The sequence below is a fragment of the Vigna umbellata genome, chromosome 4 (genome assembly GCF_029865625.1).
Source record: "Vigna umbellata cultivar VRB3 chromosome 4, Vumbellata_1.0, whole genome shotgun sequence".
Taxonomy (NCBI): domain Eukaryota; kingdom Viridiplantae; phylum Streptophyta; class Magnoliopsida; order Fabales; family Fabaceae; genus Vigna; species Vigna umbellata.
In genome coordinates, this window is record NC_142168.1 from 67285340 (window position 1) to 67302686 (window position 17347).

Genomic DNA, 17347 nt, shown 5'->3' on the forward strand with positions numbered 1-17347 from the left:
TATATATATATATATAACCCAAAATTGTTAACAAAAATTAGTTAGCTAATTACTATATTATTTAATTAATCAATATAAAAGAAATGTGCCGTAAGTATTTTAAAATAGAATCTCTTCGTTCATGAATTACTTTTAAATTTAAATGTAATTCGAATTGAAAGAAATTTACCTTTATATACGGAAATAACTAGTGTTATGAAAATTACATACACTTAAAATGGTAAAAAAAGAACAAATTCAACATAATAATACTTTAAATTGAAAATAAAAAAATTGAATAAAAAAGAAACTAAATTTAATAATATTCATTAAACAAACTCATATAAGCAAAAGAATTTTTCAAATAAGAAAAAGTTTGTATAATTTTAAAAAAAAGTCTAAACTTACACAAAACTATTTATTTTCCTATAAATCCAGCTCAGTTTAGATAAAGTATTTAGTTCATGAAAAATGACAATAACAAAATATATACACATGTTTTACCAATACAATCTAGAACCTACCTTTGTCAATATACACAATACAATCTTTACATATTATCACACAAACAATTACATATAAAAAGTTAAACTATCAAAATGAAACAACTTTATTTATAATTCATCATAAGTATATATTTATAAGTCAATCAATTCATCGGATCATTTCTTCAATTACAAGCATATTCATATAGTCTTTACTAACATTTTCTGGAAGATTTGAATTAAGCACTCACTACAACTACTAGATACTAACACTAGACCTGTTTTAATATTTTAGGTATACAAACCTCAACTACACGATCAAGGTAGGCTTAAAGTGTACTTATACCTAGAATTCACAATAAGTGTTTTGACAATGCAATAAATTTTTCTTCAACTTCTCACCATAATGTCTTAGTTTGTGTCACTTAGACCATCAGTAAAGTTAAACATTTATGTTACAACATAGTTTTTTGTTTAATACAAAATTCAGACAATAATTCATAAGTCATCCTAAATTTGTCAATGATTAAGTATATATAATCAAAGATAAGTCATTTTATTAATAGGTACCTTTTATTTGCCAATTAAAACAACCTGATGAAGACCATGAGATTAGAAAGACACACTTACTATAGATCAAATCAGTCCTCATGCCCGATCGAGTAACAAGAAAAATCAACTATAGAAATATGTAACTCATGGTAACTAAGGTCTTTTCCATAATTTTAGGTTATGATTAAAGAGAACATAAAATAATCGTCCATATGTTACTTATCCGGAGATAGTGACAATCTAACTAGATTAGAATACATGAAAACAAAATGTAACACATTACCTAACAAAAGAAATTGATATTGATTTATGAAAATGTGAAATTTCAACTATACAAGAAACATACTTATTCAAACTTCTCAAGAGGGCTATCATTAAGAACATCAAAAGGAAATGTGGGAGTTCAATATGCCTCGTATGTAGAAAAAAATATATTATGATAAGAAAAAGTGAAAGTTAAAAATAAGCAATAGTTACAATATATTAACTTGTAAAGAAATTGTGGAATACAGAACCTTATGCTATCTATTTGAACACCAAATAATCCATTTTATTTTGTCTAAAACTTCAATGTGTAAGAAAGAATACCACAATTGAAATAAGTGTATTTATTTGTTAAAGGATACAAAAAGAAAAGGAGCAACATAGCAAAAGGAAGAGGAGTAATAAAAGAAATTACAGAAAATATATAGGAAACTCATGCATCAAGCATTTTTTGTGACTTTAAAGTGCATCTAACAATTACTTCCGAGATGACTTGTAGTTTCTATTAGATTTATCAAGGGAGGGGGTTCACTAGAGAGATACAATACCAATGAGACCTAAGCTCAACAACATAATGGATTGACATCACTCTCTACCCAAAAACCTTAAGAAAATGGGTCTTCACCTTTATGTAGTGCCCCTTCAAGGGTGAGTCCCTTCTACAATCATTGTACTCGTCTAAGTCGTCACCAAAACTAACAATCGACTCTAGTACCACTTGTTAGGTTTATCAAGGAAGGGGGTTCACTAGGAAAAAACAACGTTAATAAGACCATAGTCCAATCACATAAGAGATTAACAACACCTTTTACCTAAAACCTTAAGACAATAGGTTAATGGATCTTCACATTTATATGGTATTCTACTTTCTCATTTTTAACCAATATAAGACTTAGACTCATTTGAAATTCTAGTAATTTCTTCTCAGCAAAATAACATTGTTTTTTAATTTCAAAGTTTACGTAAATTTTATTTTTAATAATTTTTTTTCAATAGGAACCATTTTTTGTAAGGCATGGCTAATTACATGCAAATTATATCATTTGAAAAAAAATTGTGCCCCAATGCCAAACTTATGTACATCTTAATTGCATATATTACAACATTATGTTAGTAATTGTTAATCTCTTTGGCAAGTGCACCAAATCGTTCAAGTAATAAACCGTGGTAAGACCAGGTATCGTTTTCCCAAGAGACTCGTAATACTAGAAAATTGTGCGATTAACAACTCATCTAGACTCAAGAACAACTCATCATTTAAGAATATGTGCAAAAAGATAAATTCACAAGTAATTACAAGGTTGGACTTTGGTATTGAAGGCACTTGGAAATGGAAAAGACTAGAAATGGTATGAAATGACATTGTTAAGGTTAGTTTTCACCAATGCACTCTTGTGTATAACCAATTTCATCTCCTCTCTATCAATTTACTAAAGTCAATCCACTAAAACACTCTAGCCCTAATCCCTTAGGTGAAAGAGCCTAGGTTTTCCTTATCAAACTCCAATCCCTTGGACAATCTAACAAGCAAACCCGCATTAAGAACTAGGATCTAAGACAACATGTGAATCATATCCCATCCCTGGCTCAATGACCCACAAGGACTCTTGTTTCAGTTCAAGATTTCATATCCCATCCCTGGCTCAATGAAACCCCAAAATCAAGTCATGAACGTCCCCATTACATGCAAGCTTTAAGATCGGAAACAAGAATACTAGTAATAGATAGAAAAGGCATTTATAAATACGAAACAATCATTCATTACACAAGAGTTCATAGGCTACATCTAACCCTAACAAGATGAATCTGGTTCTCCATTTCCATGGAGAACCCTAAAGCTTACAAACATGGAAGATGGAAGAAGAAGGAGACCCAAAGGAAGAGGAGGAGATGTTCCCACAAGCTCCTCGCGCCCTCCATGAGCTCCAGACGTGAAATCGCGCCTCCAAAGAACCAAAGACCCTTTTTCTTTCTGCCTCGTGAGTATATATACTGCCCGAATTCTCGCTTAAGCTAAATTATTCTCGCTTAAGCGAGAATTCTTCTTGGAGAAGATAGTCATTCTCGCTTAAGCTAAATTATTCTCGCTTAAGCGAAAATGACTGTTAAATCAATGACTTCCTGGATCACCGAGGCTCTTCAATGTAATGGAGGATCTTCCTAACATCAAAATAGATCAAAGAAAACAAGGGATTAGAGTATTATTTACGTAATGTAGCCCAAAATATAGATAAATACTAAAACTAAATAAAAGAGAGGATTTAAGCAAGTAATAAGCTAAAGAAGAGTTGATTTTGCTACTAAAATGATGCTTAGATAATGGTAAGAATTAGCATTATCAAACTCCCCCAAACTTACAACTTTGCTTGTCCTCAAGCAAAAGTACTTCACGTAGTAAACGATTCAATCACGACAGTCTAGCAACTCAAGCACAATTTCAATCAAATAAACAAAATCAATCATGCTTGCTCAACTCGGAAATTACATTCAAGAGATAAAATGGCCTTAGCAAGCTAAACTTCAATCATGGTGCTCACAATTTAAAATCACAAGATAGATGTAATTGATAGATCAACAAACGTGGCAAGATGTTTTCATTGAATGCATGGAACCATCCTTCACCAAGGAAAGTGTTTCACTCAAGCACAATGGTGTATAAGGATGTGTGTCTAACTCTCAACTATCACAGTGTTATACAAATTAAATTTGCCGTTCGTTTCACAATATCAAACACATTCACAAGCAAGTTAGCATCACAAGGACTTTTTAAGGCTTGTAATGTGGCTGGGCTAAGAAGAAAAATTAGTTTTTCTGGACAACAAAGCACCTTGAGCTAAGAGATAAAACAATTTACTTCATGATATAACATTAGTCTCTCTCTTTGCTTCACAATTGGATAAACCACTTCTCAACTTATTTCCCAATTCTTTTTCAATGAATTCATTTTTCTTTCTCTTCTTCTTCTTTCTTCTTTTTCTTTCTTTTTGACTCATTTTGCTATTTTCTCAATGCTCCCTTATTTCAAAAACTCCCCCAAACTTAAACCATTCTCCTCATCCTAACATATATGTTCATCTCAACTCAAGGTAAGGAGGTTAAGGATTTTTCAATAAGCTTAAGGTTCCAGGGGTGAGAAAGTTTTTCTTCAAGGTTCAAGTGTTTTGCATTGGCTTTTAGGCTCAAAAATGTAGAAGAGGTTGAAGAACAAGATGGCCTTGATCATTTGTAACAAGCAAGCAAATAGTTCAAATAGAGAAACTCAGGCAAAATCAACTGTGATTTCAAAGTGATAGCACTCAACAATAAACTTTGGGCACAACATCTCACAGGTTTACTCAGGGTTCCAAAGTTTGATAAACATCATGCCAAGAATATTGATCACAATTAAAACCAAGCATCCATCTAAACATATACAAGCAACCACAACCTCTATTCAACAAACTTAACCACATAATCTCAATTAAATTTTCAAAGAAATTTTCATAGATAAAGAGCAAGCACAAAAGATTTGTATTCAATTCAAGCATAACATATGATTCACTCGAATCACCAAACCAATTGCAAAAGAACTATCCACTAGGCGAGTCAAAAAGAAATCAAAAACACAAAAACTGAAACTAAATAAGAACGGGAAATTAAAACTGAAAAACCGATCAAAATGGACTCTTTGCAGCTCCAACAGTGTAGAACACTATCTTTACTTTTCATATGTAACATCTTCCTCCTCTAGTAGCTTATACTCCGCAACTGCTCCACCTCCCCCATCAGTAGGGGCCTGGCCCCCAGGCCATGCTACACGAGCAGCAAAATCTTCAAGTCATATGTTTCTCAGCTCAGGCATGCCTCAAAGGTTGACCAATGGTGGTTTTGAACTCTTTAATTCCTAAGGAAGATCTTATCCTGTAACAAGAAAGCTCAAAGTAAAATTAGTATCTCATAGTCAATAATTGAAGAGAAAGGTCCAAAAACATACTAAAAGAAATGTGCAAAAGAAAGCAAAGAAACAAAACAATGAAAGTCAAAACAAACAAAGACAAAAGTACATGAACATAGAGGGAAGTCTTAAAATTAAGCTTCCCAAAGGTACAACAACACAAAAAGGTTTAAAAACACATCAAAAGAAGTGTGTGAAAGAGTGCAAAGAAAGAGAAAATTCAAAATCAATCAACAAAAACAAACGTGCAGAACCAGTATTGGGGGCACCATATCAGATTTTAGCTTAAGCTAAAACTTTTTCGCTTAAGCTAAACATTTTTCGCTTAAGCTAAACATTTTTCGCTTAAGCTAAAATTATTTCGCTTAAGCTAGATTTGCACTAGAAATTTTCGCCTAAGCTACAATATTTTCGCTTAAGCGAACTTGTTCCAGTGGGTACCCCAATTTTTAGCCTAAATCTCGCCTAGGCGATTTAGTTTTAGCTTAAGCGAAACTATTCCAGTGAGCACCTTAAATTCCAATTCAATTCTCGCCTAAGCGAATCTTCTTTAGCCTAAGCGAAAATATCAGCAAAACTTATTTTTTCATTTTTCTGCATAGCTCGCCTAAGCGAGAAAGTTTAGCCTAAGCGAAAATAATGCAGATTCTTGCGAGATTGGCCATTCAATTTGTGATTTTTGGTTCCATACCTTCATTCAATGCACTTACACACAAACCAAGCTACAAATAACATAATATACTTATACAAACCACAAAAACAACATTATAACTCAAAAATCACAAACATGCAATAAAATACAAACATGCATAACACAAGTCACTAATTGAAATTGAAACACATACAAGCACATGACACTAAAACAACACAAACACAAGTAAAAAGGGTAAGAAAATTGGGTTGCCTCCCAAAAGCGCTTGTTTAACGTCATTAGCTTGACGGTTTACTCAATGAAGTGCAAATGTTGTTGTTGGTGTGCTCCTTTCACCAACTCTTCTTAAATCACTTTCTAGTCACCAAATCAATTCTCATAGCATAAGAATCTTCATTTTTGCCCTTCCACTACCTTGACATCTTAAAACACTCAATCCTCTTGATCAACTTTGGCTTGCTAGGCTTGAGTTCCTTGCCTCTCATCAAAGGGTGGTGGTGACTAGTCTTTCTCTTTTTCTTCTCCCTTTCTTGTTCATCTTTTACTTAGCACTTGGAGCATCTTCAAGGGAGGAAGAATTTGTGGCAGCTTGTGATGCTCAACATAGTTGTCTCCTTGTGTCCTATAATTCCTTCAATCTCAGGGTCTTCATGATGCTTTTGAGGCTGCAGTCCTCCTTATGTGAACATCTCCCTGCATACACTTAGACACAACTAGGCTAAAGCCACAAATTAGCCCAAATAAAAGTGAAAATCTATTTACAACAAAAGAGTTAGTTCTATATACAAAATCAAGTCTACATAAGTTAGAAACCTCACAAAAGTCTAGTATTGACACGAGTCCCCGGCAACGGCGCCAAAAAATTGTTAATCTCTTTGGCAAGTGCACCAAATCGTTCAAGTAATAAACCGTGGTAAGACCAGGTATCGTTTTCCCAAGAGACTCGTAATACTAGAAAATTGTGCGATTAACAACTCATCTAGACTCAAGAACAACTCATCATTTAAGAATATGTGCAAAAAGATAAATTCACAAGTAATTACAAGGTTGGACTTTGGTATTGAAGGCACTTGGAAATGGAAAAGACTAGAAATGGTATGAAATGACATTGTTAAGGTTAGTTTTCACCAATGCACTCTTGTGTATAACCAATTTCATCTCCTCTCTATCAATTTACTAAAGTCAATCCACTAAAACACTCTAGCCCTAATCCCTTAGGTGAAAGAGCCTAGGTTTTCCTTATCAAACTCCAATCCCTTGGACAATCTAACAAGCAAACCCGCATTAAAGAGCTAGGATCTTAAGACAACATATGAATCATCTTCCATCCCTAGAATCAATGACCACAAGGACTCTTGTTTCAGTTCAAGGTTTCATCTTACGTCCCCATAATCTATGAAACCCCAAAATCAAGTCATGAACGTCCCCATTACATGCAAGCTTTAAGATCGGAAACAAGAATACTAGCAATTGATAGAAAAGACATATATATAATCAAATCATTCAACAAATACACAAGAATTCAGAGGCTATATTTATCCCCAACAAGATGGGTTTGACTCTCCATTTCCATGGAGAGCCTTTAAGGTTACAAAATGGGCATGGAAGAAGATGAAAAACCCAAGAGGAAGAATGGAGTGTTTCCACGAGCCCTAACAGCCCTCCAAGCTCTCCTCTAAATGAAATGCACCTCCAAGCTCTCCTCTACTGATGGTGAAACTTAGAAGGACATTTTTATTATGAATTTGCTTTTTACTAGCGAAATGTAAGACTTGTCTTATAAAGGACTTGTCATGATGGTCGTATACAACTTATCGTCTTGGTTGTGCATGAACATACAATGTTGTCATTACAATTGCCAAAAAATCATATAGATGTTACCTGCAACCATTAATTGAGGTTCATGTTCAAGACTTAAAAATATTTTGTTTTACAGCTTATATTTCATTTTTCGTTTTATTTTTTTCTTTTGATTATAACTTAAAATAATTTGTTAGAAACAAAAACCAGGAACATAAATACAAACACATATGGCCCTTGTGGGCATATAATGAATTTCTACCTACCTCTTTCAACATATTTCTTATAACAACTAAACTTAATTGATTCGCTTTTAATCACTTACATACCAATTCAATATATTATCAAACATAATCGTAATTACTTTTTCTTATATTTATTTTCATATACAAAGAGTCAAGAAATCTATCTAATAATATCCTTCAATGTGTCGTAAAGTCTTTTTCAAATCTATTTTCATTAATTTAAGTATATTTTAGCTATTTCAAAATTATTAATCAAAATGGTACAACTTTTACATTCGTTTGAGAAAAAAATAACAATTACTTAAAAAATATATGTGGTGCGAAGTAATTCACAAAATAACATTTATAAAGAAAAATAAAAAGAAGTGCATAGAAATAAAAGTAGAAATGAAAGTGGAAATTGGGATTTTTATAGCGTTTTTTACGTAGGTCTTATGAAACTGACAGAAGAAAACGTTTAATAAGTGGATTCCGAACTGACGCATATCAAAGACGATCTAATTATAGGTTCTTAAGCACATTGAGTTGAAGCTTGAGCATCTCTAACTCAACTTCATGCCTTAAACTACTTAACTAACATGTGTGAAAGCATGTTTAATTTGACTTCCTGATTTCTCAGTATTCTCATCTTTAAAAACTTTATCTCTTGATGAAAACAGGCTAAATGGTAAGATTCCCAAAGATATTCGATTTCCTACTCAGCTGGAGACTCTCAAAATGAATTTGAACTCTTTGGGAGATGTGATCAGTGACTCTCATTTTGCTAACATGTCAAAGTTGTATGGCTTTGGAATTTAGCCAAAACTGGACTCGGTCCTTTCAATTGGGTTATATAGGGTTGAGATCTTGAAAGTTAGGTCCAACTTTTCCTAAATGGTTACACACACAAAATGACATTGAAATTCTTGACATTTCTTGTTATAAAATAATAATAATGGTAAAACAACCGTTAGTTTTAAATGTTCACAACAATTTTTATTTTTTTCATTAACTTTTATAAATGTACAGTTTTTTTAAATGTTAACAACAGTATTAGTACAGAACATGACTCAAAAATCAATAATTATGTCATTTCCGACGTTTTGAAAATTCATCAAATTATTGTATGACTAACAACTTCACAATCACAATAGGCTTCCTCAACAACCATTACAAAATAAAAATGAAAAGAAAGAAACATTTAAAGAAAATAAATGTTTAGAATAAAAAGATTTTTTCAATATCGATATCCAGAGTACCTCTTTCCTCTCTTTTTTTTTCCTTTGACCATGGTACCCACAATCATTCTAATCTTCAAATTCCATTTCCTCTGCCAAAAATTAAGCAAATTATATTAATTTTGCCAGAACTAGAAACAATAAAAAGATATCGTAAAAAACAAATTCAAAGCAAACTTATACTAAAAGGCAAAAAAATAGAAAACTCCAATAATTTAAGTCACTACTAATTAAATTCTTTCAATTTATTTTATACTTTGTAAAAAAAATCATTTGTCATAAAAGAATTATCTTGTATGATTATCAAGGCAAATAAAAAAGTGTTTGTAGAAGCCAAATTAAAACTAGAAATCTTCAAATTCATATTGGAGATCTTTACTTGAATTACAACTTACCATTTATTATAAATAATGTATTTATAGAAATAATTATATCTATCATCCATGAAACTAATATTGCAATGTTTAAACATACAAAAGAAAAACCAACTTATTATGAGAATGTCAACAATTTTGAGACAAGATTGAAAGAGATAAAAATAAAGAGACTGAAAATATGTCTTATGCTAACGATTTTTTATTATTTTATTCTATCCATAGACATTAGTTATTATCTTTAAGTAATATTCTTATTTTCAATTACATTGTTAATCTTTCATTAAATTTCTTTTTATCTAATAAAAAATCGATTTAACCATAATATTTTTGTAATTGTTATTATTTGGAAATGTGAATCATTTATGACAAGAAACTCATTAATCAAATTTAGAAATCAAAATAATTAATTATGTGGATATCAATTAGAAATTATTAGTATGTAAAATAGTCTTTTTTATAAATAAAAAATTATAATTAATTTGTTAATTAGACTTTAAATTGATCATTGTCATTAGCTATCAAAGTTTTACATATTTAATATTATTAATTTTAAATTAGTCTCTAATTTTAAGTTAAAAACTAATTTAATGGAAAAAAACTTAATAATTATAAAAAAAAAAAAAAATCAAAATTTTAACACAAGGTTAAAATAATGTTACCTGTAGCTATGTTTTGTAGCAGATTTTGAAAACTTTCACTGTTGTCATGACATAAAGAGTGTCTCCTAAATTATTTAAGAACTTGAAATATGCATGACGCCAAGAATGTACTATTAAGATTGAGCCAAACACTCCCCAAAAGCTTATAGCAAATCCAATTGTCATACTTATATAATATTCACGATTGAAAATCAAATTGTCATCCTCTTGAAATTTAATAATTGGTCCTTGTCTTGCCACTCCATCAATGCACAATTCCTTTAATGGTGGTCCACAGAGATCAACATTATCTTCATATTTCGATGCATCGAAACTCTGTAATTGTGTGCCAGTTGGAATTTTTCCAGATAAATTATTATGTGACAAATCTAACCCAGTGAGTCGGTCAATTTGAGCAAGACTCGAAGGAATAGAACCAACAAGTTGGTTTCGTGACAAATCAAGAAATTCAAGTGATGTTAACTCTCCAACATTTGAAGGAATATTCCCTGTCAATTGGTTTCTTGATAGATTCAATGACACCAATCCAAATAAACCCTCAATTTCTTTTGGAATTTCTCCTGATAATTGATTGCTTGAGAGATCAATGCTTTTTAAAAGTGATAATCCCATATTTGTGAACATTTGTTCTGAACCTTTCCACATCAAGATTGCATTCAAATTATATGAATAGTCACCTGAGCTATCATTAGTTCTGACGAAATAATAATAACCTTGATAATCTCTCAAAGAAGTCATTTGAGCCATTGAGGAAAAGTGTTTTATGCATGTAGGAATTTCTCCAGATAGGTTGTTTTGCGAGAGATCTAAGAGTTGAATGTTTTTTAGATAACAAATTTGTAATGGTAAACTCCCACGGAAATAGTTGCTTCTTAAGCTTAAAAATTGCAACTGCGATAATTCGTTCCCGATCCAATTTGGGATAGATCCTGATAATCTATTTTCTGCTATGTCTACCATCACCAACTGTGTGCAATTCTTCAAGAAGGAAGGGATTTTACCTGTTAAATTATTGCTTCTCAATAACAAAACTTGAAGTTCAAGGAGTGATCCCATTGAAGAAGGAATCTCTCCTGAAAACTTGTTGTGACTCATATTTAAGTAAGCCAATGACTTCAAATGGGTCCAACAGTCTGGAATTTGTCCAGAAAACTTATTATTTGAAAGGTCTAATTGGTATAAAGATTCAGCTACACCATTAGAACATAAAAATGAAAAAGAATTTGTGAATTTATTGTTTGATAGATCAAGAGATATTGAGCCTCGTAAAAATGGCGGAACATGACCTTCAAATTGATTTGATGCAAGTCTAAGAAAATAATAATGATTTTCTATTGGCAAATTTGGAATCGTACCTTGTAAATTATTGTGTGAAATATCAATACTCATCCAATTTGACAATCCAAATTTGGTCCAAAACCATTTTGGAATGGTACCTAATATTTCATTATTTGAAATGTCAAGATAAATAAATTCATTTTGTTTCTCTAGCCATTTGGGAAACAATGGACCAAGCTTGCAAGACCTCAATTCAATACTATATAATTGAAAAGTTGAAGCCCAATTTTGAGTAAAAGTAAGTAAGTTATCTGACAACATCAATACCCTTAACTTTGTCATATTAAAAAAATGAGAGTCAGTTAACACACCTTTCAAAGAGTTTGACTTCAAGGATAATACCTCAAGTTCTGTTGGAAATCGAAGATCTTCAGAAATTGTCCCATTTAGCTTGTTACTATCAAGGTACAATTCTTTTAATGATGGGAACATTGTTGCGAGGTTGCGAGGCAAAGTACCCTTAATTTGATTCATGCCTAGATTTAAACTTTGCAATGATGAGGATAAGTGATGCATTATTGTTGGAAGGTTTTCACTTAAACTGTTATTAAATAGGTTCAATGAACGCAAAACAGTACCATTGTGAAGTAATTTTGGAACTCCATCCAATCGATTTCCTGATATATCCAACGTTTCCAACTTTGAAAATATTGAAAAATCAGGTAATGTGCCATTGAATTTATTCTGACGGAGATATAAATTTCGCAATGAGTATCTAGAACATCCAGACAAATGATTAAATATCACTGTGAGATCTTCACTCAACTTATTATGAGACAAATCTAATAACTCTAAAGTACATGTGCTCCCAAATGATTTTGGAACACCACCTTCTAAAGAGTTAAAGCGAACTGACAACTGCTCCAAATGAGATGGCAATCTAGTGCCTTCAGATATCTTCCCACTCAATTGGTTGGAAGAAAGATACAACTTTTTTAAATTTGAAAATGCTGAAAGGTCAGGCAAGGAGCCTCTGATTTGATTGTATGCCAAAATCAACTCTTGTAGTGAGTATCTAACACAACCACTGGAGAAATTACGAAGAATTGACGAAAGGTCTTCGGTCATATCGTTTCCAGACATGTATAATGAACGTAGGGTGCATATATCCATTAATGATTTCAAATCGTCACCCTTGAACACATTTCCAGACAGGTAAAGGTGCTCAAGCGAATTCATGGCCAAGCCAAAATGATTTGATGTCAAACCCTTCAAGAGGTTCCAACAAAGGTCAAGCTCAACAAGGTTGGAAGTGGTGTTTGACACCCACTGGAATACCATTGGTTGTGTGAAGGAGTTACTAGAAAGATCAAGGACAGAAAGGGAAGTAGAAAAATTGAAGTTGGAAGGGTTGAATGAAAGGAGGAAATGATCGGAAAGGCCACATTCAATTAAACTCAGTTCTCTTAATTTTGGTAGCTTGGCAATGGTTCGAAGCCAGCTACGAGAACTGTTAAAATTAGATATGGAATTGAAGGAAAGATAGGTTAAAGAATTAAGATTAGATAGCCACCGATCACCACTGACAATTTGGAGAGCACTATCGTATCCTCCAAGATAGAGTTTATGCAAATTTGAAAGGTTTCCTAGTTGGGAAGGAATGAATCCTTCAAAAGAATTGTAGCTGAAATCAAGATATTCCAACCGAGAGAGATTTCCAAGTTCACGGGGGATTGAACCATTCAAATAAAAATTATCAGCAAGATTCAAATATTTCAAATGAGAAAGAGAACTTATCTGAGTTGGAATTTGTCCGCTAAAATGACATGAAGAGAGATCAAGATATCTCAAGTTGGTAAGAGAGCCAAGAAACTCTGGAATATTAGTGTGTCGAAAAGAATTGAAACTGAGGTTCAAATACTGTAAGTGTCGTAACTCCATTAACGACTTGTGGATCTCTCCGCTGATGTAACGCCGAGAAATAGATTCATAATAATAGTAAGGAGAAAGAGATTGATAATGATACTGTCCAGGAAGGTGGAGGCTTATAATATGAGCGGTGAGGTTACTGCAGCGAATCCCCTCCCATTGGCAACAGTCGGGAGTGGTCCAAGAGGAGAGCATGCCGTAACGATCGACAATGGCAGCCTTGAATTGAATGAGTGCTTCCCTCTCTTTTGGAAGGCATCTGATATGGTGTTGTCCAAAAGCAACCTGCAACACCACACTCACCACAAACATAAACATCATTACTTTCAGAATATTCATCATCAAACAGAGAGAGTGAATAGTATAGAATTAGATTGATATGTGTTCTGAATTTAGCACTCGCAATACCCACATTTATACTCACACCAACTCTTTCATTACTTTATTCTAAGTCGTCGTCATCGTCGTGTTTGCCTGTTTCCATTTTTTTTATTCTTCATATCAAATAATTTTTGTGGTCCATAAATAACTTTATTATGCATTTCATTAATGCATGCAAGATTTCAATAGTATCAATTGACTTCGAAGAAGACTTATGTATTTTTATTTTAAACGACAATATTATATGAAAAAAAAACATCAAACTCGACCTTACAAATACTTAATGAATTGGAAGTTAATATTTGAAAACCAAATTAAGAAAGTGCTCTGAAAATGCACTTCAAAATGCAATTGTGTCGAACAAATTGTACTATTTGCATTATATTTATTTGTGGGTACCAAGATGGTTAATTTTTCCTAACGACATAGAAAGAGTCCAAATTCATAGTTTTACATGAATAATAAATAATGTTATTTATTCTTAGAGACAAAATATTCTATGAAAATAGATACAATTATAAATTCGTATATTGTCTGTGATTTTTTTTACAAAATTCATAAAATAGATATTTTTCTTTAACGAGATTTTAAATTATTTGTAGGTCCAGCTAAATATTAAGAAAATATTTTAATAGTGAAAGCTTATGTCACCATTTATATCTTGTTCCTATAATATTGTCATCTCATATTACTAGCAAATGACTTTGTTAAGTATAGTCATTATTGGACAAAATGTAAAAAATATTTCCAAATTAAAAAGGAAACATCAATAAATATAGTCATTATTGGAAAATTACACATTGGTCTTTATTCAAATAAAATGACAAGGGAACCATCCACTTTTCCACCTTTGTCACTTTCCTCGTTATTTCAATCAATGACTTATTCGAAGACTTGTGAAACAATGGTAACTAACATGAAATTGGAATTTTTAGATTAAAATACAATTTTATATAAAAAGTAATCGATCAAATGTTAATAGTGAAAGAATTATAAGTCAATATTCTAAACATAATAAAATTAAAAAAGTACTCTGAAAATGCATTTCGCAAGGCAATTGTTTTCTCAACAAGTTGTAATATTTGCAATAGCTTCTTTTATGAATAGCAAGATGGTTAATTTGACATAGGAAGAGTTCAAAGACAGTCCAACAGTTTACATATGAGTAAAAAATAAGTTATTTATTTTTATGTAGAACTAAAACATTATATAAATAAATACCATTAGAAAATTTTATATTTTGAGTGATTTTTTATAAAAAAAAATGTTAAAATTATTCTTTTTTATTTTTTTTATTAATTTTTTAAGTTCTACCAAATTTTTTAATTTAAATAATAAAAATCCAGATACGTTATAAGTTCGCTATGGTAAATTGTCTTAATTACACATTATAAAGAAATATTGACAAATAAAAAAGGAAACATCCTTTTTTCTAAGAGAACAAAATATAAATTAATTAATATTTAAGACAACAACAACAATTCTTTTTTACTTTTTCAAATATGAAAATTTGTAAACCTTGTGAATTTCTACTGTAACAATGATTTAAAAATGATATTTCTAGACATTTTCTATTTTATTTTCATCATTTGTTTTACATGTAAAATTACTAATTAAACACGGGATGGTATATTTTTAATTTTAACTATTTTTACATTATATTTGAATATTTTAGTTTATAAGTGTTCTATTCCCGTTCAAATGACAGTGTTTTTCTTTTTTGTAGTTATATAAATATGAGGGTCATTATACACTAATACTTTTCATTGTTTGTCATATCATACTTATGTGATGGGTTTACTTTAGAATATTCCAAGTCCTCACCCTAAATGTCACTCCAACTTTTATATAATATTTAATTAGTTAAATACATGTTTATCTATTATAATTAAAACTGGTAAGCAGCAAACTTGGGATAAAATTTACTGTGGATTAATGTTTTTCTTTTTAAAAATACAATATCTATTCAATTTACATATACGTGATGCATAAAATAAACTACAAATTATATGGTGTATACTATGATATATAGACCAAACGGTAATAATCAAAGACCGATCGATCGATCTACTGTAGTAGCGCTTGTCAACCAGGTCAAACCACGACAACACTCGTCAACCAGGTCATACCGGGACAATGCTCGTCAACTATGTATTATACCTAGTAGAAATCGAATGATCATACACTCAGCATCGTTCGGTCACCACTATGGCCAACCAGGGCAAACAGTTCTATTAAAGCTGGATCACAATTCGGTCAGTGCTTATATTATTATTGGGCCCGATATCCAGCGGATGATAAAATATCTATACTAACTTTTAGCTCCAATATCTATTAAAGCTGGGCCACAATTCATGTCATCATCAACAATAGGTATAGGCAAGGATACATTTAGCTCCAAAGCAATATCTATACTAACTTTTACATGTCCCCTAGGTAGAGGTCTACCATGTAGTTTATCACTTTTAAAATTATACAATTTTTCATGGGCAACCAAGCAAAATGAAGGTGATTGATACAAACAATTTAGAACTTGAGATCCCCTACATTATAAAATATAATTATAAGATAAATTATTTAAAGTGGCCAAATGTAGAGAGCTTTTAAAGTAAACAAATTACACTAACATTACTTTTAATATAGAAAATAAAATTATAAGACAATCTCCAATGTGACTAAATATGAAGATAAGTTTAAAGTAAGCAAATTAAAGTAATATTGAAAGTAATGTAGATTAGTTAGTTATCTCAACAAAACTATTTGATGACAATGTACAACTCTCTTGGCCACTATTGAGACCAAAATGAGCTTCTTCAATGGTATTTGGTGTACCAATTTTTCGAAGTGAAATAATCTCATTTTTCATCCATGTTATTATTTCACTCAAGTCTTTTATTTGAGTAGTCAATGTATCATGCTCATGATGTGTATGACACTTTTTGGACAGAAAAAAATCTTTGTAACCGACTCCAAATCTCATCCCCTAACATGACCTGAATACTCTTGGAGACATAAAGCTTGACTCAAAATGTCAGAGTGATCATTACTCATCTCTTCTGAATTAGTTTGTGACAATATCATCTAAACAACAATCAAACATATCACATTTATTCTCATTTCACGCACACAAATATATAATATATAAATATATTTTACTTACACATTTGTCCCAAACTTGTTAAACTTTTTCTTTTTCAATTATTTCGCTTTTGTTCACATAAGCATGCTTCCACACTTGACGGAAACGTTACTAACATTAATCCCGATTTCTTTATCTAATTATTGTGAAAAAAATCAAACTAGTTAAAAAATTGTAATAACTGAAATTGGCAAAATTTGTAGTCTGTCACGTAACAAGTATCTAAAGTATGGATAATGGGATAAAGAAAACCATATTTTTAATTGGACTTAAGGTAGAAGGTGTGACCAAAATAAATTAGTATCATACACCATTCGGTTAAAAAAATACTACACTAAGTGGTATTATTCAAGCAATTAGTCTTGATCTATAACAGCTAACTTTTCATGTATGTTATTTAACTAACACAATAAATTCAATTAGAATTTACATCATACTGCATATTCAATAATATTC

The 17347-nt window shown here is 31.3% G+C and overlaps 1 protein-coding gene across 2 annotated transcripts; it reads right to left on the bottom strand.

Moving 5' to 3' along the window:
• Positions 1-10170: 10170 nt before the first annotated feature.
• On the bottom strand, positions 10171-13713 carry LOC148201021 (receptor-like protein EIX2). 2 transcript variants are annotated; one of them, XM_088114626.1, is made up of 2 exons: positions 12715-13713; positions 10171-12639 (listed from the first exon to the last, which is right to left on the bottom strand). In XM_088114626.1, exons 1-2 carry the CDS (start codon positions 13711-13713, stop codon positions 10171-10173), a joined length of 3468 nt encoding a protein of 1155 aa, XP_087970752.1. The 2 variants fall into 2 exon arrangements, with proteins under 2 accessions (XP_087970752.1, XP_087970751.1); XM_088114625.1 differs by having other exon boundaries at positions 10171-13713.
• Positions 13714-17347: the final 3634 nt, after the last annotated feature.

Coding starts and splice junctions, on each gene's coding strand:
- LOC148201021 (XM_088114625.1), bottom strand. CDS start 13,713: ATGATGAATATTCTGAAAGTAATGATGTTTATGTTTGTGGTGAGTGTG.